The 26,344-nt window shown below is 46.9% G+C and overlaps 1 protein-coding gene across 6 annotated transcripts; it reads left to right on the top strand.

Annotated features, from left to right (window-relative positions):
* The first annotated feature begins 26 nt into the window (after positions 1-26).
* On the top strand, positions 27-26,344 carry LOC128108363 (zinc finger and BTB domain-containing protein 49). 6 transcript variants are annotated; one of them, XM_052734809.1, is made up of 8 exons: positions 27-146; positions 5,354-5,482; positions 7,722-8,803; positions 12,075-12,121; positions 20,933-21,006; positions 23,060-23,142; positions 23,240-23,401; positions 25,243-26,339. In XM_052734809.1, the coding sequence occupies exons 2-8, from the start codon at positions 5,412-5,414 to the stop codon at positions 25,917-25,919; spliced, it is 2,196 nt and encodes a 731-aa protein (XP_052590769.1). In that variant the 5' UTR covers positions 27-146; positions 5,354-5,411; the 3' UTR covers positions 25,920-26,339. The 6 variants fall into 6 exon arrangements, with proteins under 6 accessions (XP_052590769.1, XP_052590766.1, XP_052590768.1 ...); XM_052734806.1 differs by having other exon boundaries at positions 5,316-5,482; XM_052734807.1 differs by lacking the exon at positions 27-146 and adding an exon at positions 205-752 and having other exon boundaries at positions 5,316-5,482.

Here is a 26,344-nt window from a genome sequence, read left to right as displayed (position 1 = left end):
GAAGTGACGGCGCCGGAAGCCGCCGATGAGCTGCAGAGGGGGCGTTGTCGGAATGGTTCCGTGGTGGTTGCAGTCTTGCAGTTGACGCCGAGGGTCTGACGGGGACGAGTGACGAGAAGGCGGCCGGGCGGGGGCGGCCTCCGGTGGTAAGGCGACCCAGGACTCTGGCCTCGCGCGGGCTGCGGGTCAGCGCGGTTGGGATGCGCGCGGGCCTGCTGACAGCGCGGTGTGGCGGGCCTGCTGACAGCGCGGTGTGGCGCGCCTGGCCGAGCACAAAGCTAGGCTCCGGACTTGGGAGCCGGGCCTCCTTCTTGCTGTCACCCTTGCTGCGGTCTGCGCGGCTCTTGGTGCCTGCGTCGCCCCAAGAGAGGAGAGGCGCGTATGACCTGGCCTCATAGCCGCGCGCCGCCTCCTTCACCACGGGGCCATCTGTGCCTTGGCGTCCCATCTGCAGAATGCTGTGACTGCAGCGCCTACTCCTCGGGACCTTGTAGGACTAATGAGTCGGTGCAGGTCAGGTGCTGAGCCGGTATCTGCAGTTGAGTAAACATGAGCTGTTCTCAGCCCCTAAGACAGCATCTGGTATACGATAGTGGTCACTGTTTGTTGCTTAAATGAGTGAATGAAAGTCAGACAGGCTATGAACAGTATTCTGAGAAACAACCCTCCGGTGGGCATTTGTCGGTGACAGGGAGGTTTCCCTCTGTTTATTGTGGCTGCCATAGCAGGATACAACAGCTGAAGTGGTTCAGGTGGGAGAGATTTACTTTCTCACAGTTATGGAGGATGGAGGGTCATGGATGTGGTGTCATCAAGTCTGCTTGCTGTAGAGGACCGGCCTGGCTTACAGGTGGTCACCCTCTTGCTGTAGCCTCGCATGATCTTTCCTCTGTGCCACTACACCACTAGCATTTCTGCTTGTACTCACATCTGCTTATGTAAGGACATCTTTCAGATTGGAACAGGGCTCATCTTAATGGGCTCTTTTTAACCCACTTGCCTTATTGAAGGTCTGATCTCTACAGGTAATCAAGTTCTGAGGATCTGGGGAATGTGATGGAATACATAAAGAGGCCATTTTGGTGACATGCACCTGTAATCCCAGTATTGGGGAGGTGGAAATAGGTGGGTCCCTGGGATCAGTGAACCTCTCTTCTGAGTAAGAGACCATGTCTCAAAAACGAAAGTGGGGGCTGGAGAGATGACTCATTAGTTAAGAGCACAGGCTGCTCTTCTAGATGTCCTGAGCTCAATTCCCAGCAAACACATGGTGGCTCACAGCCATCTCTAGTGGGATCTGATGCTCTCTTCTGGCATAAAGATGTACATGCAGATTGAGCACTCATTCATAAAATAAATGAATAAATCTTAAAAAAAAAATGAAAGTGGACAGCCTCTGAGGAACAATGCCTCAGGTTAGCTTCTGGCCTCCACACATATGCACCCATGTATACACAAAACATGCACGCATATCTGCACATACATACAGAAAAAGAAATAAAGATAAGCACCTTAAGTAGCAACTCCTGAAGACCTCTTCTTGATATAAACAGCCCCACAGAAAATGTTCCACAAATCATCTGCTGGTGTTTACTACTTGGCAGAATCACCTCACTAAGCAGAAGGGCCTTTGCCGTGGGAGCCTCTAGGTCAAATTCCATTAAGGCTCCTTTTCCCTTGAGAAGCCCCTCTTCATTCACATCATCCAGGCTTTTTGTTCTGTTTCTCCTTGCCTTCCCCTCCCCCTACCTTGGTATTTTTATTGTTTGATGTCTTTCACATTGATCTTTCTACTGTCATATTCTTGATTTAGATTTTAGCTTGCTGAATTAGAAGGAACCCTACAGTCCTCTAGTTTCCTGCGGTCACTCCATCCCCAAACTACACGCTGAGCACCTATAAAGCCCCAGACACTTACAGGTGTCAGAGCTACGGTGACCAGTGAAGCAGAGGTGGGCCAGATCTTTACCTCACAAAGACCATTGCTTCTGACAGCTAGGTTGCTCCCCCCAATAGTCCATTCTGCTGTGAACTTATCAGTGGATCAACCTGTTGAGGAGATTTATACTCTCATATCCACCTGCCTCACATCTGAACTCTGCTGCACTGAGGACTAAGCCTTAACTCTATTATCATTGGGAAAGATTTCATGTCCAAACTACCTCAGGGCTCAGGGGTACTGTTAAAAGAAGCTCTTGAGTTTGGCTTTGTGGGTGTGACTTTGTCTTCAGTGTTTTTGCCCTAAATCTGAAAGAAACCCATGGCTTCTTTGGTGCTTAGTTAGGGTCTCTGCAGGCTTTATAGCAGGCAGGGAAAAACAATCAGGGTGTGTAGACAGATTTTTTTATTTGGGCTGCCAGCACACACACACACACACACACACACACACACACACACACACACACACACATACACACAAAAACCCAAAAAAAAATGTCGCAGACACTTAATTTATTATGAAAGCTTGTATGGTGATATTTTATTTTGTACTAAAATGTTATTTATATGTTAATAAAGTTGCCCGAGGGTCAGAGCTATTAGCAAGCCATAGGAAAGCTGGGCGGTGGTGCACGCCTTTAATCCCAGCATTTGGTAGGCAGAGCTAGGTAGATCTCTGTGTGATCAGGGATACAGTCAGCACTGGAGACACACGCCTTTAATCTCAATACCAACCATAGAAGACCTGGAGGTCTGTACAGACAGGCAGTGACGAGGCGGTCATGTGATTGGGTTTACAACCAATGAGAAGGCAGAACCGAAAGTCCATATAAAGACTTTAACACAGGAAGTAGCTCTCTTTCGGAGAGGTAGTACCACCGCAAGAGGAAGGGTAAGGTTTTAGCTCTTAGCTCTGACCTCTTGGCTTTCTTCTTTGCATTGGTTCTGTGTTTCTTATTTAATAAGACGGTTGGTTACATCTACAAGCTTCGCCTTAGCTTAGGCTTGTTTCTAATTAGCTTTTATAACTTAAATTAACCCATTTCTATTTAATCTATGTGCTGTCACATGGTTCGTGACTTTTACCTCTCCTCTTGCATGTCCTGCTTCTTCTACACCTTTCTTCTTCCCAGAGCTCTCTGAAGTCCCGCCTAAACTCTTCCTGCCTAGCTATTGGCATTCTGCTCTTTATTAAACTAATCAGAAGACACCTTGGCAAAGACACATCTTCACAGTGTGCAGAAAGATTATTCCACACCAAGGGTGAGGGAAGAACAAAGCTCGGAGCAGCCTGGTTTTTGTAGCTGGTCCTGGGCCAGGACTTCTAGAGTCTGACCCAGATCATTTTACTTTAACTGTATTTAAGTACAGCACAATTTTGGGGGAAAAAAGTTTTCTGATAATAAATTAACTCAGTCCCAAGTGCACAACTAATTTAAGGCATGTTTATATTGAGATTCTTTTTTTTAATATATATATATTTTGAATGGGGTTTCCCTTGAACTCACAGAGATCTGCCTGCCTCTGTCTCTTGAGTGCTGGGATTAAAGGCATGCGCCACCACCGACTGGCACATTGAAATTTTTTACAAAGTACATCTGGCTTCTTTCACAAAGATGGATACAGAGAGTAACTCAGAGATAGTGCCCAAGATTTAGGGTCTAGGGAGATTGACTAAGGTAAACATAATGCCTGTGGGTGTCAGGACTGGCCTGGCCCTAAGAGTCATAGACGTCACTTAGGCTGTTATACAAATGACATCTCTCACAAGGATGAGTTTTATGGCCTAGAAGTAATGCTCAAAGTTTTAAGGGGAAAGGGTCTGGGATAAGTAAAACATAAATTCTGGAAGATATGGTCAGGGCCTGGTTCAACAGGTAGCAACAGGTTACTAGGTTGTAAACTACATTTCCTCCTAGAGTTCCAGGAAAACAACTAAGCACCTCATTCCATTGAAGAGGTAAGCTGTGTGTTTAACCTTCCTGGCTTCTCCAGTGCTTAACTGTGGGCACAAGGCCATTTTGTCCTCTACAGTTTAGTGCACCAGATTGCCATTTGGATCCTCAGTATCCTCCTGTTCCTCCCCCTGTGTTTGGATGCCAGAGGCTGCACCTGATTTCAGCTGCATGCCCCCATGTCTAGCCGTAATTGTTCCATTAGCTGTGCACTGCCCTCACTAGAACTGAAACTTCCAGGACACCTGCTGTGCTCTACTCACTGTTATTGCCCCAGAATATAGTACACAGTAGTCACTCAGTAGGTAGATGGGGAATGACCAGATTTTCTGTCTCCTTCCCAATCAGAGTCAGTTGTCATAAGGCATGAAGCTCAGTGTCGTCTGTCCTCTGCCTCTCTGGTATGCCATCTACTATGCAGCCATACTCTGAAGCCCTGGAGGTCCCCACACCAGCTGGTCACAGACCCCAGTAACCTGCATATCCCATTCTCTTGCTTCCTCTATGTCTGTGAGAGGCACAGAGGCACATCTAAGCGGATGTGGTGCTCTGTGATACTGCTTTGCTCTCTGTCTGGTGATGGTAGTTATTTTAACTTGTATCTTACCTCCCCAGATAGGTTCCTGATCTTCTCGATCTTTGAATTCACTGACCTATGTATAGGTGTGTATTGTTGCTATAACAAAATAGCCGACACTAGCAACTTAAGGAAGGGTTTTTTGGCTCATAGTCTGAGGATGCAGTCCGTCATGGAGGGAAGGCTTGGTGGCAGGAGCGAGAAGCAGTTGGTCACATTACCTCTGCAGCCAGGGAGCAGGCAGATGCATGCTGCTGCTTGACTGCTTTCTCTCTTTTATTCAGCCTGGGACCCCAGCCTATAGGATGGTGTCACACACATTCAGGATGGGTCTTCCCTGCTCATTTAAGCCTTTCTGGAAGTGCCCTCAGACACCAACAGGGGTGCATCTCCAGGATTCTCAGTCCCATCAAGTTAAAGGTCAAGATTAATTATCACAAAGTGTTTAATAAGTATGGGTTTGATCTTAGCTGATTGGCTTTTTTTCCTTTATGCTTGTTTGTGTATGTGTATTTTTTATTTTTAATTTGGCATATTCATAGTTGGCCATAAAAGAAATGCATACACTCTTATCACAGCCGCCTTCTAGGTTAGCAGACTCAGGTGCTTTGGGTTTCACATAGCTAATGGCTTCCATAATGGATCAGTAAGAGGAGACATTTCCATGTTGCAGAGAGGTGGGCTGAACAGCTCTGAGCTAGATGCTGCAGTCCAGTGGGTAGGTGTGTGTTTTAAGCTGTGACTTTGATGCGCCACGATGAAAGCCAAGAGCAGTTTGTGCTTTTGGGGTCCCTTTTATCCCAATGGTGTTCTTGAGAGGCTCTCACCTACATTCTCTGCTGTAGGTCTCATGGTCTAGTATGGACCCTGTTGCTATTCACAGCTGCCACCTCCTCCAGCAACTGCGAGAGCAGCGGATCCAAGGCCTGCTTTGTGACTGCATGCTGGTGGTGAGGGGAGTCTGCTTCAAAGCACACAAGAACGTGCTGGCAGCCTTCAGCCAGTACTTCAGGTGAGTACCTCACACTGTGTCCTCCACTGCCTGGGGAACCTGTCAGGAAAGTACAGTGGCCACATTTCACTTTTCTCAGGGATTTTTCTGTCTTCCTCTTTGGAGTTTAAACAAAATAAGAATTTATGGGTTTTCTTATTTCTTTAAATACTATCACTCTGTTTAGAGTAACCTGAAAGGAAAAGAGACTCTAGAGTATATTGGGGATGACTGAGAAGAATTAATTTCAGTATTCGCTCTTTTTTATTTTCACTTTTTCTGAATAAAATGATTGAGGAATTGAATCTGCGATAGGAATTTTGCTGCGATAAGAAATTAGAGTGGAGAATGCTGGCTGTCTTGTGCACATCTGCCGTCCCAGCCCCTGGAGGCCATAGCAAGAGGATAGAAAGTTCCAGCCCAGCCCGGGCTCATAGGGGTGATTCTGTCTGGAGAGAGAGAAAGAAATCAGCAGAGAGCAAGTGTTCTGCATGCTTTTCCCCCTTCGTGGGTCCCTTCCTACCTATCTACCTCCCTTCCTTCCTATATTAAAGCGGTTCAGTTTTTGTCTCTCATTTGAACGCTGTAAGAAAATCCTTAGTTCAGCTTCAACTTAGTTATCCCCGCCATTATTTTGGACTTGTGTGATTTACTTATATATGCTGACTAACACCAAGCAGTTGTGTTTCATGTCACTAACCTTCGTACAATTACCTGTTCTTTAGAAGTGAATTCTGGCTAGCAAGTCTCTCTTTAGACACCATGCTCCTCTTTGGTGCACATTCACCTGCTCGGGTCAGCAGTGTGTGGAAAGGGACCTCCTCTTGCCCTGATAACCCTGCATCGTGGCATTTAGCCTTGGCTCTTGTGTGCACTGTAAGGACTGTGTTACTGTTACACACTCTAAGGACTCCGTTCGGGAAGGTAGGGAGTCCCAGACCCTCGGGCTCTGCTGTCCTGGGTTTCTCTGTCTTCCAGGACACTTAGCTCTTGCAGGTGTCCTGTGTTGGTTGTTGTAGCTAGCATAAAAAGCAAATGCTGTTGGGAAACAGGTGACTGGACAAAGTGTCTGCAGCGGGTTTGTGAGACAGTTTACCCGAGTCATCTTCTGAAGTTGTGTCCCACACCATTCCCTCTCTTATGCACTCCACCCAGCTGGAACAAGGAGCCGGGCCTCATAGGCCTTTTCCTTCTCCAAGTCAAGGTGCATTTCTTTCTGTTGGTTTATGGACCATTGAGTCTCTGCAAAAGTTAGCAGCCAGAAGGGCATGGTGGCACACCAAGCACTGGGGAAGTAGAGGCAGGTGAGTCTCTGTGAGTTCTAGGCCAGCCTAGTCTACATGGCAAGTCTCCAGCCAGCTAAGTCTACATAGTAAGAACCTGTTTCAACAAAGCAAAAACCTAACCAAGACAAAATACCTTAGCAGCCAAATTATAGGTTACATAGTGAGTACCTACTGAGGGTTGGTTATTACCTTTACCTTTATCTTTATCTTTAGAAGGGTTTCAGGCATATAGGTGTATAAATGCTTATTTGTGTGTTATATGGTGTGGACTGTATTGTGTCAGACTAAACATACAAAACACGGAAGTACGTAATGTCCTTTTTTTTTTTTCTGTACTCTGTCTAATTGGTGCATGTGGTTAATTATACTTCAAGCAGTGTAGATCATGTTCCATAGAGTGTTTGCATGAGGACCTGAATTTGATCCCAGAACCCACATGAAAAATCCAGGTATGGTGGTGCATTCTTATAATTTCAGAGCTGGGGAGACAGAGACAGGTGAATCCCTGGGGTTCACTGGGCAGCCAACATAGCCTTCTTTGCAAGATCTGGGCCAGTTAAAGACTACATTCTCTTAAAACAGAGTGATGGTGCCTGAGGAACAGCATCCAAGGTTGACCTCTGGCCTCCACATGTGCATACACACACATATTATATACACTTGAATATACACACTAACTCAAAAAACTAAAAAAAGGAATAAAAGTGAAATAACTTTAAAAATAAAAACATTAAACTTGTGATAGCCAGGTGGTGGTGGCACACACCTCTAATACCAGCACTCAGGAGGTAGAGGCAGGCAGGTCTCTGAGTTCAAGACTAGCCTGGTCTACACAGAGAAACCCTGTCTCTAAAAACAAAGGAAAAAAATACTGTGACAACATCTTAGCATTCATAGATATTTTGTATATGTATGAACTTTAAAAGAAAATGTTAACAGAATGTGAAAATAACTAACCTTCTTTCTTTTGTCAGGAGCCTTTTTCAGAATTCTTCCAGCCAGAAGAATGACGTTTTTCACCTGGATGTTAAAAATGTGAGCGGCATAGGGCAGATCCTGGACTTCATGTACACGTCGCACCTTGACCTCAATCAGGACAACATTCAAGTGATGCTGGACACAGCGCAGTGTTTGCAAGTACAGAATGTTCTGAATCTGTGCCACACGTTTCTGAAGTCGGCCTCTGCAGCACAGCTGCCAGGCTTGTCCTGTGCTGGTGCCTTCTCCCTGCAGAGTGTGACTCTGGATGGTCCCTGTACGGTAAATGAGCACTGCCCACCCCACTCACTGCAGGAGTGCCCTGCGGAAGGCCCGCCTGCTAAAGTTCTGCCTGAACTGAGTCCTCATGCTCCATCAGCAGGTTTCAGTGGTCCCACAGGAGAAGTCTCCAAACCAGCCCCGGATGCTGCAGGTGGCAGCTGCCCAGAGCTGCCCTGCAAGCAGCCCAACTACTATTACAAACTCAGAACTTTGTACAGCAAGCAGTACTACAAGCAAACGGCCTGCCCCAGCCAGGCGCCTGCCACCGAACAGCCACTCACTCTCGGGACCTCCACAGATGTTGCTGCAGCAGACTCACAGCCTTCCGTGGAGGGCCGTGCAGGTGTCCTGGAGTCTTCAGAGCAATTGCCTTCCACCTTCCTGGCTCCACCCCTCAGGAACTCTGGCATGGACTCGGAGGCAGACCCCCTTTCTCAGCCACCTGCCAAGCAGATGAGGCTGAAGAAGGCCATGCACCTGAAGAAACTAAACTTTCTCAAGTCACAGCAGTCGGCTGTTGTGAGTGCGTCTGAACCAGATACTAGGTTGGTCAGGAGGGAGGAATCTGCTGCTAAGGAAGATGGGGCCGAGAGAGCCAGAAGCCCGACTCCTGAAGAAAAGGGGAGGGAAGAACTGGGTCCAGAGAGCAGCCATGAGGTGGAGATTCCGGGAGCCCCGGCCACATGGGAAGACCCATCCCAGGGCCTCCAGTCCCAGAAGCAGTACACATGTGAATTGTGTGGGAAGCCTTTTAAACACCCGAGCAATCTGGAGCTGCACAAACGGTCCCATACAGGTACACTGCCCTGAGCCCAGGCATGGAGAAGGAAGCAGCGCCACCCCACCCTCTGCTGGCCTTATCTGTAAGACACTTGACTCCTCAGTGGAGCCACTGATGTCTGTAACGAGGCTCCGGGGTGCTAGCTGCCCTCCGCTGCGCTTCTTGGTGATCTGTGCGTATGTTCTGTGTAGGTGTCGTCAAGTTGCTGTGAAGAGTTGGCATCCTTTCATGAGCAGTTCCGACTGTCTAGCTCAACAGTCAGGTGCTCGGACGCACTCACATTTCTAACTAACTCAGACACACGGTGCTTAGTTGTCTCTAGGGTGTTCTGCTTATTTTCTCAGTGGAATGTAGACTGATAGTAAACTGTAACAAATTGTACTGAATCATTCTTAAACTTCTCTCAGAAGTAATTTTAATTTGAAAAGTTAGGATTTTGGAGGCAGGAGGTAAACTCTTAAATAAGAATCAACTTTAACAATTTGATTTTGTTTGTTTGTTTGTTTTTATTTTAGTGGTACAAGGATTGACCTTGCACATGCTGGACAACTGCTCTACCACTGAGCTGTGTCCCCCACCAGCCCCACTCTGTATCTGATATTTTCAAATGAAAATTCTTCCACCTTAGACTTTGAACTTCTAATATATGATACACATCTGTATAATACACTGTGCAATACTTGTACCTTGCTCTCCCCTGGTTAACTGTGATAGAATTATTAGTGCATCATGAATTAGTAACAGTTAAGGTATAACCATGAGCTGAGTGTAATGGTGCACACCTTTAATCCCAGCACTCAGGAGGCAGAGGCAGGCAGATCTATTGTGAGTTTGGGGCCAGCCTGGTCTACATAGTTCCAGGAAAGCTAGAGCTACAGAGTGCGACCCTATCTCGAACCACCTCCCCCCACCCCCCAAAATAAGGCATAGCCATGAGCAGTGACACACAGCAGCATGCTTCCAGATTGCCCTGTTGGCATGCTGCCAGCTGTCTTCCTTGGCATGCTCTTCTCTTCCCACTTCGGACTTCTGGTTTGCTCAGGTGATTTCCACCTCAATGCATCAGTGGAGACACTTTCACTATTTGTAAAAGTCCTTTATAGATGTCAGTGTATTCAAATGTAAAGACTGTCATTATTTCATTACTAGTGGTTCAAAATGAGACCAGGTAAAGACAACCCTCACTCAGTCTTGCTATGAAAACAACTTGACTTAAATCATTTTGTTAGCTTAATTTTCTACAGCCTGAGGAATACTATCGGTTTTATTTCATTTTTCTTTTAAAAACTTAACTGTTATAGCTTTAAGGAGAAAAATTAAATTGCTAATTCTGGAGAACATCTGTGAGTGACAGATAGTCATAGGGCAGAGACACTTCCTCGGACATAAGTGCTGCATTGAGATGGTAGCAGAGCGTGACCCGGATACCAGGGATCTATGAGGCCAGAGCTGTTTCAGAATGGTGCAGATGCTACTTCCTTCCTCGAGGTGTGCTGTGGAAGCTGCCAAAGGCCACATGGTGTGTGATGATGTCCTACTGGTAGCCAGTAAAACTTGTGTTTCTCTGTCTTCAGAATGCCTTCTGTTTTATTTCTGATGTGTATATGTTGATAGCCACAGCCCATAGGACCAAAAGCTCTGTAAAGCCTCAATTTTTAACAGTGAAAAGAGCTTCCAAGACCTATTGGAGTATGATTGTTAAAACCTTGGTCTTTTATGACCCATGAGTTATCTTTTTTAAAAAACAAAAACAACTCATCTCTCTTTTGGGGGCTGAACTTAACATTATCTGTTACCCCAGTAATTACAGAAAGAAGGCAAAACACAGGCTTACATGGTGACAGTCATCCAGGGCTGAAGACTAGCTTAGTGCAAACCCAGAAAGCTGCAAGCTGGTATTGCCGAGGCCACAGGCCCTGTATATAGAAGAACAGTGGTGTTACTTTTAAGAGCGTCTTAATGTAACCACTTGAATTGAGGGGAGTAGGGAAGTGGAGTTTCTTGGGGGTTCAAAGGCCCATGCAGACTAAAGCCGGCACCTTAAAGTACACCTTCCAGCAGACCTCTGTGCAGAACAGCTGCGGCTCCAGTCTATTCTGTCCCAGACTGCAGTGCTTTAGTTACTGTGCTCAGTGGAGAAGACAGCAGACCACACCTCTGTGCTGTGAAGGCCCAGTCTCAGCTAAGGCAGGGAGCCAGTGCAGAGGGCTGCTCCTCAGCCCACCTGTGCCTCACCCTTTGGGCCCCAGTGTCCACAGCCCCCATGGTATGAAGGGACTGTGCACTCTGTTTGGAGTCAGAGGTCAAGTAGAGAAATGTCCCATTTGGTTTTGTGCTGAAGAAAAAAATAGGCGGTCTTTTTATTTCACCATAGGTTTGTATTTGGAGAACAGTTTGACTTTTAGATGAAGGTAAATAGTATAGCAGGAATCTTAGAGAGTCTTATTAATAAAATCAAACCCGAGGCCAGTTATTGGGGTCAATGCTGGTAGATCAGAGAGACAGAACAAGCCACAGCTATCTCACCTTGCCAATTCCTCAGCTGGTCCTGTTTCCTCAGACTGGAAGCCTCTGAGTCCTCATCCAGAATGAATCTCAGCTGAACTGTGTTGCTCCAAAGCCTGAAAGCTTAACCAGCCAAAATGCTTAACCAGCCAAATGCTTCTAGTTTCTGGTCCTCACGCTTTATAAACCTTTCTGCTTTCTACCACCACTCCCTGGGATTAAAGGCTGCTTTCTGGGATTAAAGGCATGAATCACCATGCCTGGCTGATTCCAATGCGGCCTTGAACTCACAGAGATCCAGAGGGATTTCTGTCTCTGGAATGCTAGGATTAAAGGCGTGTGCTAACATTTTCTAGCCTAAGTATCTTGTGGCTTCTCTGTTCTCTGACCCCAGATAAGTTTATTAAGGTACACAGTATTTTGGGGAACACAATACCACCACAAGATAGATTTGATTTTATCATCTTTCCGGAGAGTCTTGGGGTAAGAGATAAGTATTTGGAAGTAGAGATGCCCTGTGCCCACTTTGGGGATAAAGACTGTCATGGGCTGGTGTGGTGCCTCTCATATGCTATTCCAGCATTCAGGAGGCTGAAGCAGGAATTGTTGAGAGTTTCAGGTCAGCCTGAACTGCAGAGGGAGACTTTGTTCCAAAACAAAACACAGAAGAATGGAATGGGCAGCTTGGAAAGGAAAGACGCAGGGGATCAAATATTTTAACAAAAAGGAATGTGAAAATTCTTGTACTGATGACAAATTGTTGTGTTTTGCTTTGTTTTAGGTGAGAAACCTTTTGAATGTAACATTTGTGGGAAACACTTCTCTCAGGTGGGAATACTCTTTTTAATGTTGATAATTGGAAGCCTAAACTCCATTGCGTATTTTATTACCAGTGAGACTCACTTTTGTCCATGGGAGAGAAACCTGTGGTGGTAGTTGCACAAGACTTAGGGCTGGGTCAGAACACGCATTTCTAGCACATTAGAAGGTCTACTGCTGTGAGAGCCGTCAAAGCCCCTTTTCCTTTTCTGCACTGAGGATGGGTCCTGCCCTGGTGTCTCTTGAAGTTCCCAGCGGTCCACACCGAGCTTCCCTGGAGCCGCACTGCATGCTGGGTTAGGTCCAAGACCAATAGTCACTCTCACTGCGACTGTAGGCAGGATATTGGACAAGAATAGACCAAGGCATTTTCATTCCCTACTTTGACTGCAGCCTTTGATCTGACCTCCAGGAAGGTCATTTGGACATGGTGGAGTTGTCTCACATTTATTGTGCCTTGCTGTGGCAAGTACTGTGTTGGGCTCAGACTCAAACACCTCTACATAAAGTGTCCAGTATCATAGCCTGGCTCTAAGCAGCTGCCGTTCCCTCTGAAATAGAGTGTCCCTCTGTTCATGGTCACGTTCAGGGTCCCAGACTTCCAGAGTAGGACTGTGCAGGGTGAACAGCCAGCATTGCTGTCCTGCTCAGTGCAGTAGCTCCGTATTGGTGCTGTGTGAAATTTTGCTCAGGCTGGAAATTGCTTTGGGCTGGTCCTATAGAGCTAGAGACCGTGATGGCAGGGATTGGGAAAGAAGGCCCACGGTCCGTGGAAACAGTGAGTGCCATTTTGTTACGCACCCTCCATGGTTTATTCAGAGCCCATTGAGGGTGTCAGTTGCATCTTGCCACGCACTGGCACCAGCTAGTCTGCTCAGTTCACTCTTACTCTCGGTGACTCCCTGCATCTTCCCACGGTTGGCCCTGTCTTCCCAGAATGATGACTGTGGGACAGCATCATGTCTCAGTATCATCAGGAGCCAGCCCCTAGCTCTGGACAGGTGTTGAGTGTGCATCCCTCTATCACCATTCCTGGGGAGACTTTCACTGCCTTTCACCTGGGTACCTGGAGTGCAGAGCTTGACCTCTGAAGCTTAAGGGTCTGGATTTGAATCTGCCTCTGTCAGATTTACTGTCCTGTGATCTTGGGTGAGATAGTGTCTTGATCTGTTTTTCATCCTAGCTGCCTAGCACTGGGGCCCGTAAGATACTTAGAAAATAGGAGTGTTGCTGCGCAGCCTGACAAACTGATTCCAATGCTCGGGGTCCACACAGTGAAAGGAAAGAACCAGCCACTGCAAATTGTCCTCTAGTCCTCACATGTGGCTTTTTCCTGTTCCTCCCCACCCAGCAAGATAAGTAAAAATGAAGAAAAGTAAAGTGTAAAACTGTTTATGACCATTGATAATAAGTAGTCACCATACTTCTCTGGGCCTCGTTCTCATTCTTACAACACTATCTTGTGGAGCTGTTGGGAGGATTAAGAACCTTTCATGTGTAGTGTCTGAGTTCCTCTTCCTGCTCAGAGCCCTTCTGGGGCTCCACTTGGTAACTATATACAACTGCACATTCAGGATCTCTATCAGCCTCCCTTCCCCCACCCACCCCACACTACTGCTATGCCGTCCCTCAGAAATGCCCAGTTCCTGCTTTGAGTGGATCTCTTATCTTTTTGAACAGTGATTTTGGTGTGTAGCCAAGCTTAAGAACCATGCTTTAGACCTTGATTTGTGCCCTCCCTCTGCATTATACCCAGGGTGGCTATCTGGAATACCCCTTTCTTCTGGGTTGGTGTATCCGTCTGTTAGGTTTTTATGAATGCAGAGCTGTCTGTAGCTGTGGTTTTCAGATGGATCTTGCTGTTTTATTTTCATAGCGAAGTGATGAAGTTATTTTGAAAAAGGACTGTTTTAAAAACCTAATTCAGCAAGAGTTGTATGTTACTAAGATGCCTTTAGCTCTGCCACATGCTGGGATGGAACAGACAAGAGTAAGGCTCTGAGGAGCTTATTCTTCAGAGGGAGAAATAACTGTGTGGATGGTCAAGGACAAGGAGACTTGGGACATGCTATGCTAGACTACATACAGGAACAGTGCAGACAGAGAAGAGAGCAGTCATGGCCACCCAATAGGCATGGCATTTGGAGCAACCTAAGGGCAGCACTTGACTGCCCTTGGATGAGCCTTGGAAACAGCTAGGACTCTGGGGGTGGAGAGCAGGGTGCTGTTGCATGGAGATACCTAGGAGATGAAACTCTACCCCCCATTTCTGCTATACATTCATCTGGGAATAACTGGAGTGAACAGTTGTAGCCAGAGGGTTTCTCTGGTCCTGCCCGGCCCTGTGGTCAGGACGAATCTCTCCCTCCCATGTCCTGCAGCCACTTGGTCCCAAGTAAACACACACAGGCTTATATTATTTACAAACTGGATGGCCTATGGCTCAGGCTTCTTGCTAGCTAGCTCTTAGATCTTAACCCATTTCTATTAATCTGTGCATTGCCATGTGGCTTCGTGGCTTACTGGTACTTTTACATCTTGCTTCTCCTGGCAGCAGCTCCCAGCTTCTCCCCAGACTCCACCTTTCTCCTTCTTTTCTCTCTTAGATTTCCTGCCTGTCTCTAAGCTGCCTTGCCATAGGCCAAATCAGCTTATTTATTAACCAATGGGAAGAACATATATTCACAGCATACAGAAAGACATCCCCCAGCATTTCTCCTTTTCTATCTAATCAAAAGGAAGGTTTTAGCTTTAATATAGTAAGATGATTATATATAACAAACAGTTATCAAGCAAGAATTACAGTTACAATATCTAGTCTATTTGTATTTGGCAAAATTAAAGAAAATATTTTATCCTATATTTGTGAGTCTAAGGTTTCATATCTAATTTATCTTTTATCATAATCAAGGAAAATTATAACTTTTAGACTTCAACTACATCAAAGACCTCAGAAGGATATAATATTAACTAAGTAAACAAGAAGAGCATTGTAAGCAACTTCCAAAAATCGAGAATTACAGAGACAACTGGCAGACTGACTGGCCTCCCAAGTTTCTCTGTAACGTTGGGGCATCCATCCTTGGCCCACAGGCCTAGCATATCTGACAGACTCATCTGTGAAACAGGATTTTCTAAAGAGCTTTCCTACCTTGTCTTGGCAAGGATCAGCAGTCCTTTCTTTTGTGTCCTGCTTGTCCATTTTGGACAGCATACTGTCAGCAGTTGAGGCAAGGGTATTTTCTTGCCCAATGGCTAACTTTTGCCACAAAGAAAGTAAACTCCATAAGGAGTTTCTTCAATGCCTGTCATCTTCCCTGGAGTAGATTGGTGCTGCCAGGAGCAAACATGTCTCATTATCATAAAAAAAGAAACTATATTATTAAAACTTTTTTTTTTTTGGTTTTTTGAGACAGGGTTTCTCTGTGTCGTTTTGATTCCTGTTCTGGATCTCTCTCTGAAGACCAGTCTGGCCTCAAACTCACAGAGATCTGCCTGGCTCTGCCTCCCGAGCTGGGATTAAAGGCGTGCGCCACTGCCGCCTGGCTTTATTAAAACATTTTAAATGCCATATTCTGTAGATCTTTGAAGTGTTTGAAGATTACCTACCTAATTGAAATATATCTGTGTATACCTAGAAAACTTAACTAACATGACTATAAGTTTGCGATTATAGATGACTATTAATCAATATTTCTTATATATTACATTTTCAAATGAGCTGTACAAATATAATACCTTAAACAAGAGTAGAAATATAGATACAGTATAACAAAATTAACTTTAAATTTGTATCAATAAACTAAAATCCATAGCAATGTAAAACATTTTAAACAAGTTGTTGCTCTTTAAAAGTAGATTCAGGGCTGGAGAGATGGCTCAGCGGTTAAGAGCACTGGCTGCTCTTCCAGAGGTCCTGAGTTCAATTCCCAGCAACCACATGGTGACTCACAACCATTTGTAATGAGATCTGGCGCCCTATTCTGGCAGGCAGAACACTGTATACATAATAAATAAATATTAAAAAAAAAAAGTAGATTCAATAATCTGCCCTTTTATCCTATCTTATCTATATTATCCCCTTTTCTTTTTTAGAAAAAGATTGTATTTATAATCAACCCCTTTTAAATAAAAATAAACATTTATAACAAATTTTGGGAATTTGAGCATAGCTTCTCATATTACTTCCTGCTGATTGGGGGTACTGGCAGTCTTATGGGGATCCTGAGAAAATTAAGAATTATGGTCTGGAGTAGTCTGTGAGGCTGCATTGTCTCAGCCAGTTGCCTTGAAGCTGTTCTGGATGTTGGAACATCTGGAGACCTCTCGGGATCTTCCTTGATCAAACCATATTAACTTGGAAGCAATCCATAAGTTCTCATCTTCTGTGGAAACAAAAGCAGAACCTCTTTTCCAAAGCAATGTATCCTTAGACATAAATTTTGAAGTCAAGATACCTTTAAAATATACACATTGACTTCATTCAGAAACCTTTACAATCAAATGTCTTTCTGTAGTTAAAAATCCCAAAGACAATATAATCCAGACTCTGTGTGATTTCCATCTTTACATGGCTTATTTTTTATATTACTTTTATTGTCTCTTTAAAGACTTGATTTTTTAAAGCTATCTATTCCCTTATATAACTGTTTATCCTCCTTTTCCTTTCTCTTCCAAGTCTATGTACATTTTTACACATATTGTAAACCACTTCGAGTTTTATTCCATCTGAATCTGTCTTATTATGAATCTATAATCCTTCCCTGACCAGGAGAAATTTTAAACTGCTAAGCTTTGTGGCTGAGATTGAAGAGGCAGCCCTGGCTGCTGACTTCACTTTTCAACATGGCAGAGGTACCCAGGAGAGTCATACTTACCCCACCAACTCTGGGGTCCAATCTGCCATCAGGTAGCATGCAGCTGGCCCATAAACAGAAACTTCTGCCCACAAGCAGTGGTGGTCACAGTGGATTGGAATGCCCCTCCTGGTCTGCCAGAGTGTGCTGTAGTGTTAAGGGCCTTTTCTTTGGAGGATTTGAAAGTTCGAAAACATTTACCAGTTAGAATCTCCAGTCCTGTTTTCTAAGGATTGGCTGTCTAGAAGAGTTAGTCTGTCTGCACTTAACCACAGTTTTCCTAATGAGGTGGCTGGCACTGTGGCACGTCAGCCAGCATCATCTTGGGTTGTGGTGGTGATACACTCAGCTGTTTATAGCATCATATTCTCTTATAGTATGGCCGTGTCTTGTGTACTGTGCTTCCTTTGTGCACAAGGACACCAGTACATCCAGGACAGTGGGGGAAAGGGAAAGCTGGTGAGTCAGCTGTCTTTGGAGAAGAGCAGAGCTGTCCTTTCTCTCCAGGGAGGCAAAAAGAGAGGCTTTGGTCAGCTGAGAGGCAGAGGGCAGTCTTGGGGGAGAGACCATGTTTTCTGGTAGGGCTGTCTACTGTTGCATGCAGTACACCAAGGAAGCCCCCTGGGGAAATTCAGAGGCAGGGTCCTCGGTGCTGAGCTAACAGCAGGGCAACCACACACCTCATCCTTGGTGAAAGTGCAAGAAGCAAGGATATCCTGACCATGTCCCCAAGTGCTAACCTGGGCCTCAGGTGATTGATTGCCAGGCTTCGGTGGATCTAGTCACATCATTTCATAACATTAACAGGGGAAGTGTGTGTTTATCCTTAGTGTCTTAAATTTTACTATTCTCTGAAATCCTAAAGACTTGGAACTCAACTAGATGACTAATGTCTGTGATGCCTTCTGTCTTTGAGATTGGGAGGCCCCCCTTCTTACTCAGCTGCCATCTACAGGAAAGGGAGGCCAAGTTTCTTTATGAGTGAATACTGAGGTTTGAGTCCACATCAGAAAGTTTATTATAAGAGTGATTCAACTCAGATGGTACTTTTACAAGTACTTCGTATTTATGTATTTATTTACTGGGGGCACTTGTACCACAGTGTATGTATGGAGGTCAGAAGACAGCTCTCAGGAGTCAGTTCTCTCTTTGCACCATGAATGTGGGTCCTGAGGATTAAATTCAGTATATTAGGCTTGGAGGCAAGTGCCTTTAGCTGCTGAGCCACCTCATAGGACCAGATTTTACTTCTTTTTTTCTGGTGAGATTTTTCTCTTAAATACTTTATCTTAACTTAAAAGTTATTGGAGCCGGGCGGTGGTGGCGCACGCCTTTAATCCCAGCACTCGGGAGGCAGAGCCAGGCGGATCTCTGTGAGTTCGAGGCCAGCCTGGACTACCAAGTGAGTTCCAGGAAAGGCGCAAAGCTACACAGAGAAACCCTGTCTCGAAAAACCAAAAAAAAAAAAAAAAAAAAAAAAAAAAGTTATTGGAAACAAGATTCTTTTTTTGCTAATATCTTCAGCAGAGTTTTATTAGCACAGGCTTTGAAATCAGCAGATAAACCTGAATTAGGCCAAATGTGGTCATGCATGCCTTTGATCTCAGCACTCAGGAGGCAGAGGTAGGCATATCTCTGTGAGTTCAAGGACAGCCTGGTCTACATAGTGAATTACAAGCTAGCCAGGGCTACGTAGTGAGACCAGGTCTCAGGAAACGAAGAACAACATCAAAACCCCAGTGAATTAGCTCTCCCAGTCTGTGACCCAAGGCCTCATCAGCTGACTCTGTGAAATGCAGTGCAGCTCTATAAGCCTTGAGTTCAGCACTGTGTGCAGCCTCGGAGCAGAGCTCTGATCTCTGTTCATAGCATTATCATCACTGCTTGGCACAGTTTCTGCAAACACAACTGCAGATGTTTTTAAGACATGCTCTGTGCACTTCAGATACCATAGCGTGGCTACAGTCTGCTAAAAATAGAAGGTATGGATTGATGCCCAAAACAGCAGGGCCAGGGCTCCTGGCTCATCTGCACAGATTGCCTACATGCACTACAGCTTGGTTGTGGGGTTTTTGTGGAAAGCATTCTATCAGTTCAATTTTATCTATTTGTACGATTTGTCACCCTGGTGTGTGCTACTGTGTGTGGGAAAGATACTGATTTTCATTATGTATTTCCATGTGAGATGGTAAAGACACATTAAGGTTTTTGTTGCTGTTGCTTTCTTTTGTTGTTTGTTTTACTTTGGCTTTTTGAGACAGTCTCCCTATGTAGTCCTGACTGCCCTGGTACTTGGTAGTATCCCTGGTTTACCTCAAACTCATGGTAGTCTTCTGAGTGCTGGAATTACAGGCCTGTATTACCACATTCATCAACTACTGCTTGTCAATACTGTACATTGGAAGAGCATTGGGTTACATTTGCTTTGAAATAAGTAATACTGCTAGGAGTGGGGGAATGATATCCTTGCTATAAATCCCTCCAACGGTGTTTCATCACAATGCATATTTACTGTACCTTGAGTGTACAGAGGGTTCTGTCTGGCAGTAGAGCAGGTGGTACCATTCAGATTGTTGTGTGGGTGTATGGCATTGGTTTTCTGAAATGTGGGTGTTGCTGACTAAAGCAATTAGTATTTGAGATCCAGCTCTCTGAAGACAGGTATCCCAGGTGGCAGCGTGGCTGCCTTGTTGACTGTTCAGGACATGTCAGTTTCTTGTGATTTGCAAAAGCAGAGAAGACTTGCACCCCACATGACCAATACTAACCAGCCCAACCATGGCCCTGGGCAACTGTTCTGATCACCAAAGTCTCAGTTTTTTAGTTAGAAAAAGGAATACCAATTGCCAGTGGATATAAAAACCTAGTTAGAATTTCATCATGTGGATTTTGCTGTTGGCATTCGCTATGGTCTTGTTATTAATAGTCACTATAAAGCAGGTTGTTTACCAGTGTTCTGCCAAGATCCCTCTGGTTATTGAAAGTTGCAGTTTTCCCTCAGCTGTGTTGATCGCAGTCTTGAATGTAGTGCCTAATTGAGGCTTCCCCGATCAGATTCCACAGACAGCATCTTTCCGTATCTGTGAGCTTTGACGCACAGACGGCTATAACCCAAACTGTCTTCGCATTTTGTTGAAGGCAACTTGCAGAGGTAGAGTGAGTTTGTCAGCTAACTGTTGCTTATTCTCCCTTTGGGCTCTGTTGTGCACTGCATTGTGGCCCCTAGGCATCTTTGTTTGTCACTGTGGGCCTTTTTGGCAGGAGGACACTAACCGCTTGAGCTGTTCAGGTGTAGTGAGGGAAGGCTTTGCCTCTCAGCCCTAATTTGGAACATTTCCAGGGGGCATTTGTAACATGGGAAGCATTTGCAGCTCTGCTTTCACTGTTTTAGGTAATTTCTGATTTCATACTGAGTGTGTGGAAGTCTAGGTGCAAAACCCCGCTAGCTTCACAAGGTAGGGATGCAAAGATCCTGCAGTGCGGCCCTGCTTCTCCCGAGATGCATTCACGCACAGAGGTGAAAATGAAAAGCTGGCCAGGCAGAGCCAACCTTCCTGCCAGAGGACACACTTTCTGGAAACATCTTTTGCCCTTTTGAACAAATTCGTTCGTTTGAGAAAGAAGTCATGAGCACTGAAATAAGCCCCACAAGTGCTTAATTCTCCATATGACCCTGCATGTGGGTGTTCCAAATTAACTGTATCAAGGTCTGCTTAAAATTAGGCCTGGAAACCCAGATTCCTCCCCAGGGTAGCCCAGCCTTTTACAAGGGAGGCATCACAGAGTGGACACCAGTGTGAGGCCACAGCGGGCTCCTTGTGCGGGGGGTGCTGCCCTTCACCTTATGCACAGCTTCCTGTCTGCCCTTTACTGGATGTGGTGGGATCAGCCAAGTTTGCCAGGTCCCTTTGAACTCCTGTGACTCTGCTTCTCCATTACTGGTGTGTCTCTCGTCCTCTTGTAGGCAGGCAACCTCCAGACTCACTTACGCCGGCACTCTGGGGAGAAGCCGTACATCTGTGAAATCTGTGGAAAGAGGTCAGTGCTGGGCTTGAGGTGCCACATGTGAAGGACTGTGGGTGGCCCAAGTCTTTGCAGTGTCGCGTCACTGGCCACCAGGGCTCACACAACCATGGCAGAGCACAAGTGCATTCACTCTGCAGCACATGAGAGAAGAAGAAGAAGAAGGAAAGCTCATGGAGAGCAGGAAAATCTAGGTTGGGGCCCCAGGAAGGAAGTCGGCTTTACAGGAAACAGATTAGTTTACGTCAAAATGTTCATTCTAAAAACATCCCCAAGGAGGAGACTGTCTAGTCAGGGAAACAGTGCCTGCAGCCTGAGTGACTAGACATCCAGAGATAAGGCGACAGAGGGTACCGAAGCGGTGTTATCAAGCCAGGCTGCTGGCTTCAGGACAGAGTCAGTGACACTCAGCCCTGGCAGGTGAGCTTTGACCTGAAAACGGAGTGTTGGCATGGCAACAGGGAATCAGCCCATGTTGGTGGGTTGACACCTGTGCAGTGATTCCTTCACAGGGCCTGGGTAAGCGAGGAGCTTGTCCATCCCTCCTGTGTGCACGGGCCACAGCCTCAGCCCTCGATCCTCTTGCTCAGTAACAGTCCCGGAGCATCTTCCTTCACCATCCTGCCACTGTGCTAGATCTGCAGCCTCCAGCAGCAGCCTTGGAAGCCATAGGCATCCCCATTGCTCCGGGCCTGGATTCCATCGTGTAGTTAGTTATTCAGTCATCCAGGGGCCACCAGTTACTCCCACCATCTGCTCAGTGCTGTGAGGGAACACAGACGTCAGTAGCTCAGATTCCCTGCCCTTCTTCACAAGTCATCCTTGCAGTGGCTGGAAGGTTAAAAATTCTAGGAGCGTAGCAGAGGGGAAATCAAGCCTCAGTGGGTTTGGGGAGCATGCCTGCCTCTGCCTTGGGAAAGGGAACAAAGCAAAGACTGCTGTGCTGACCACAGCTCCCTCTGTTGGAACTACCTGAACATAAAGCCAAGTTCTAGGTGGTATTCTCTGGTCATGGCAGGTGCCCAGCAGCCCAGACAGAACTGCTTCACATGCTGCCACTTCCCATGGGCTCCTGGGTGTATTTTGCAGTGTTGAAAATTAGGATCTTGGCAATTCCATGTAAGATCTTTTCTATGGCTCACCTTCCTTGGAACAACCTACCCACCTTCACAGGGGGCAGCCAGGAAAGAGTGTAGCTCTCCACATCATGGGTGAGAGGTCCTTGTTGCCTGCCCAAGCTCAGGAGCATCTCCACACTCACTGTGTTTCCCATCCCGAAGGTGGGGTGACAGGGCCTCCTGTAGTGTGGAGACACATCTGGAAGGCACCATCGTCAGACACCAAACATAGCTGCTCCATGAACACTAGTCCCTTCTCTGTCTCCAGCTCTGTCCTCTGTCTTAGGATGGATGTGTGTGGGTCTCCAGTGTGGCCTAGAGGTGAACGAGCTCATTTTCTAGGATGGGTGAAGGAGGGCCAGACTGTCTGTATTTCACACTAGGTTCAGCAGAGCTGGCTTCATTGCCAAGACCATGCAGAGTCACCCTGTGCTCTCCAACGTGAGCCTTGGGCTGGCACACCACATGGAGTGTTTCTCACAAGTGCAGTAATCCAGCAGGATGTGAGCACCACAGGGCTTCATGTTCCTCTGAACTGGGAGACTGGCCAGTGAGATGGCTCAGAGAGTAAAGGCGCTTGCAGCCAAGCCTGGTGACCCGAGTTAGTTTCTGGGAGCCATATGGTAGAAGAAGAACTCCCCCCCCCCCCCCAGTTGTCTCTGACCTCCACGTGCATGCTGCAGTGTCCATACATAAGGTAATAGAAGGTGAACTGTGGCTTCTCACTTACTGCTGGCCTTCCAGTCTTGTACTGTTGGAAACTGGGAAGAGTGTGATGATGCAAGCAGGAAGTGCCTTTAAATCAAAACACTGCATCACTAGAAAGGGTTTTCCACACCAAGCAGGCCACACCAAGCAGGTGGAGGAGTCTCTCTCCTCTGAATGGTCCCAGTTATCAGGGTCTCAGCAGTGTCGCCAGTCTCCTGATAGGACTTTGCACTTCCTTGCAGGTTTGCGGCCTCTGGTGATGTCCAGCGCCACATCATCATTCACTCTGGAGAGAAGCCACACTTGTGTGACACATGCGGCCGAGGTATTGCTGAGTGAGCGAGTGTTGTTCTCCCGATGTTCTCAGGGTCACTGCTCCAGGTTCCTGCCTGTCAGCCTAACCCCTGCTGTGGTCTGTCTAGGGTTCAGCAATTTCAGCAATTTGAAGGAGCACAAGAAGACGCACACAGCTGACAAGGTGTTCACCTGTGATGAGTGTGGGAAGTCCTTCAACATGCAGAGGAAGCTGGTGAAGCACCGTGTGCGGCACACGGGTGAGCGGCCCTACAGCTGCCCTGCCTGTGGTGAGTGTGACACTGGCCAGCCGGCAAACTCACCCCTCCTCTGCAAGGCCGAGTTGCCCACTCTGCTGTTGACCGCCCTAAGCCACTGTTTTCTCAGAGACTGAGGGAAAGTGGCCCTTCCTTTGCCTCCTCACAAGAGTGATACCACATACCAGACACTGCGTCTTTGAGGTATCAGGAACTGACTTTAATGCTCCAAATACAAAGCAATTCAAAGCCCCACCACCAAGAGCTGGCAGTCCCAGTGGGAAGGGATGGAGTGACGGAGCACACTTTGGGAGCAAAGGGCATGCTTCTTGGAGTCACAGATTAGACAGCAAAGGGCCTGTCGAGGCCTCAGCGAGGGCATTGATGGAAGTGGAGAGCAGGTAGCTTTCTATCTCAGGTGCCTTGCCACACAGATGAAGACCAAGAGCTTGGTATCTGTAGTTTGCGACCACTGCGTCGAATCGAGAGTCGTGCACCCCCCAGGCACTTGAGGACTGCGTGTGCCCATGTACCCGTTCTGTGTGTCGGCTTGACAGTGCTGACGGAGCTGTGATGAGCAGGTGACTGGAATTGACAGTGCTCTGTTCCGAGCAGTGTAGGAGGTGCTTAGAGCACACCTGGATTAGGTTCTGCTGAGGCCTGGGACTGCAGCTGGCATCTGGCAGCACAGAACCTTGGGAATGCAGCCAGGATTTCTTTCCCTTCTCTATTTTGACAGATCTAGTGAACGCCACTGTCCTGCTAACTGAAGTCAGGTTTCACTCCTCTTCATAGTAACTCCGTATGACTAGTTTATACATACTAGGGACGCTACAGAGGTGGTGCCAGCCTCCCAGTAATTCCAGGGAGAGTTACCTTAACGGTGCAATAGAGCCCAAGCGTCTACATTATGGCCAGAGATGGCAGGGAGCAGAAGCTGCTAGGACACACAGTAGTAAAGGAGGAGCCAGGAAACTGCCAACCATCGACTACCGCAAACACATTACCAAGACAACACATAAAACTGAGACGATGCCTGACATAACATTAATGTGAAAATTCCGAACCTGGGTAAGACATGGGGTGGGTCACAGGCAGTGAGCTGTTAGTGGGTGCTGGTTCGGGTTTACATGGAAGTCAGAGTTTTCTTGCTTGGAGAGTCCGATCTAGTTGGATTGTTCAAAGGCATTCTTCCTTGCACCCTACCCCACATGCACTTGTTGCTTAACGAGGCCTAGGTAGCTGAAATCAAAGACATTCAGTGCGAAGTTCTCAGTATGTCCAGTGTGCATGAGGATGTTTCCCTTGAGGGAGTTCTCGACACATTAAAGCCTTTGCAGTTACCTGCTGATTTCCGGCTTCTCACGGGAGACAGGCTGAAGGACAAGTGTGTGCACATCTTTGGTACGTGCTGACTGCACAGACATCAGGAAAGGGATGCTCCTAGGCTGGCCACGGTGCACTGCTATAGTAACAGTCACTCCCACGGGCTGCCACCACCACTGTTCCTGACGGAAACCAGGGAGGAAAGATAGTGTGGGCTGAAGGTCTCCTTCAAAGGTCCAGCCCTGATAACTCACCTTCCCCAGCTGGGCCCCATCTCCAAAAGCTCCACATCCTCCCGAACAGCATCATCAGTTGGTGGCATTAAGGGACATTGCAGGCTCAAATGACAGCGACATAGCACAGAAGTAGCACTGCTGAGGAGGGCTGGGTTTCCGCAGGTGAGGGAGCAGCCGCTGGCTAGCACTGAGACAGACCCTAGACGACTTGTGCTGAGTCTCCAGCTGCAAGGGACCTCATCCAAAGTGAGGGTGCCGTGGACCACCCTGAGATCATCCTTCCATTTCTAAAGTCCCCCGTTCTCTCCTCAGGGAAGTGCTTTGGGGGCTCAGGAGACCTGCGCAGGCACGTCCGAACTCACACCGGGGAAAAGCCTTACAGCTGTGAGATCTGCAGCAAGTGCTTTACGCGCTCCGCGGTGCTGCGTCGGCACAAGAAGATGCACGGCCGAGCCGATGCCAGGAGCCCAGCTGTGCTGGGTGAGCTGAGCCAGGCCATCGAGACCTCTGACCTGGAGAGGTCTCAGAGCTCCGACTCCTTCTCCCAGGACGTGTCCGTCACACTGATGCCTGTGTCTGTCAAACTCCCTGGGCACCCAGTGGAGAGTTCTGTGGCAGCATTCGATGGTCACTGCACTGGCTCCTACTGTAAGTTACGCTCCATGCTCCACCCTCCTGGCATGAGTGACCAAGACAAACTGGGCCTGGATCCTGCCAAGCTGGCCAAGCCCCAGGAGCTGCAGAACCAGCCACATGCCTATGCTTACTCAGATGTGGACGCCTCAGCAGGTGCTGAGCAGTCACAGGCTGATGGCATGGCTGTGACCCGCTCTTCCTTAGCCACGCTGGACAACCACTGCACCGAGCCGCTGGGCAGCCGGGCATCTTCAGTGACTTACAGGAACTCTGAGGGACAGTTTTTCTCTAGTATGACCCTCTGGGGGCTAGCAATGAAGACCCTGCAGAATGAACATGAGCTAGAGCAGTGATGTGCCGTCGCATAAGACTGGAGAGAGACACCCTGCCCAGGACAGCCTCCTGCAGCTCTGGAGAATGGCTAGATGGTTTCCCTCCCAGGGGCTGCTGGGAGCTCCATGGATGGACCCAGGAGTTGCTAGCCCCCTGCTGGTCCCAGGGGCAGATGGTTTGGGGAAGTCTCCACAGCAGCCTGGGCCCTAGGGTATGGGACCAGCTGATGTACATCAGTGTGGCAGTGCACCTTACGTCAGCCACTGTACATTTTCGTCCTGTTAGATGTCATATGTATACATAAAAATACAGATTTTATTTTTACATTTTTATAAGAGAAATTTTTAGCATCTTATATTTTTAAATATTTATACAGATTCTATTTGTATAATGAACTTGTAATATAATTTGAATAAATGAGCTTTCTTTTCTATATAATGTTTTA

This window comes from Peromyscus californicus, unplaced genomic scaffold, assembly GCF_007827085.1.
Source record: "Peromyscus californicus insignis strain IS unplaced genomic scaffold, ASM782708v3 Scaffold_13__1_contigs__length_99412109, whole genome shotgun sequence".
Classification (NCBI taxonomy): domain Eukaryota; kingdom Metazoa; phylum Chordata; class Mammalia; order Rodentia; family Cricetidae; genus Peromyscus; species Peromyscus californicus.
Note: the sequence above shows the minus strand (reverse complement) of the source record. Positions and strands in the feature narration are given on the sequence as shown.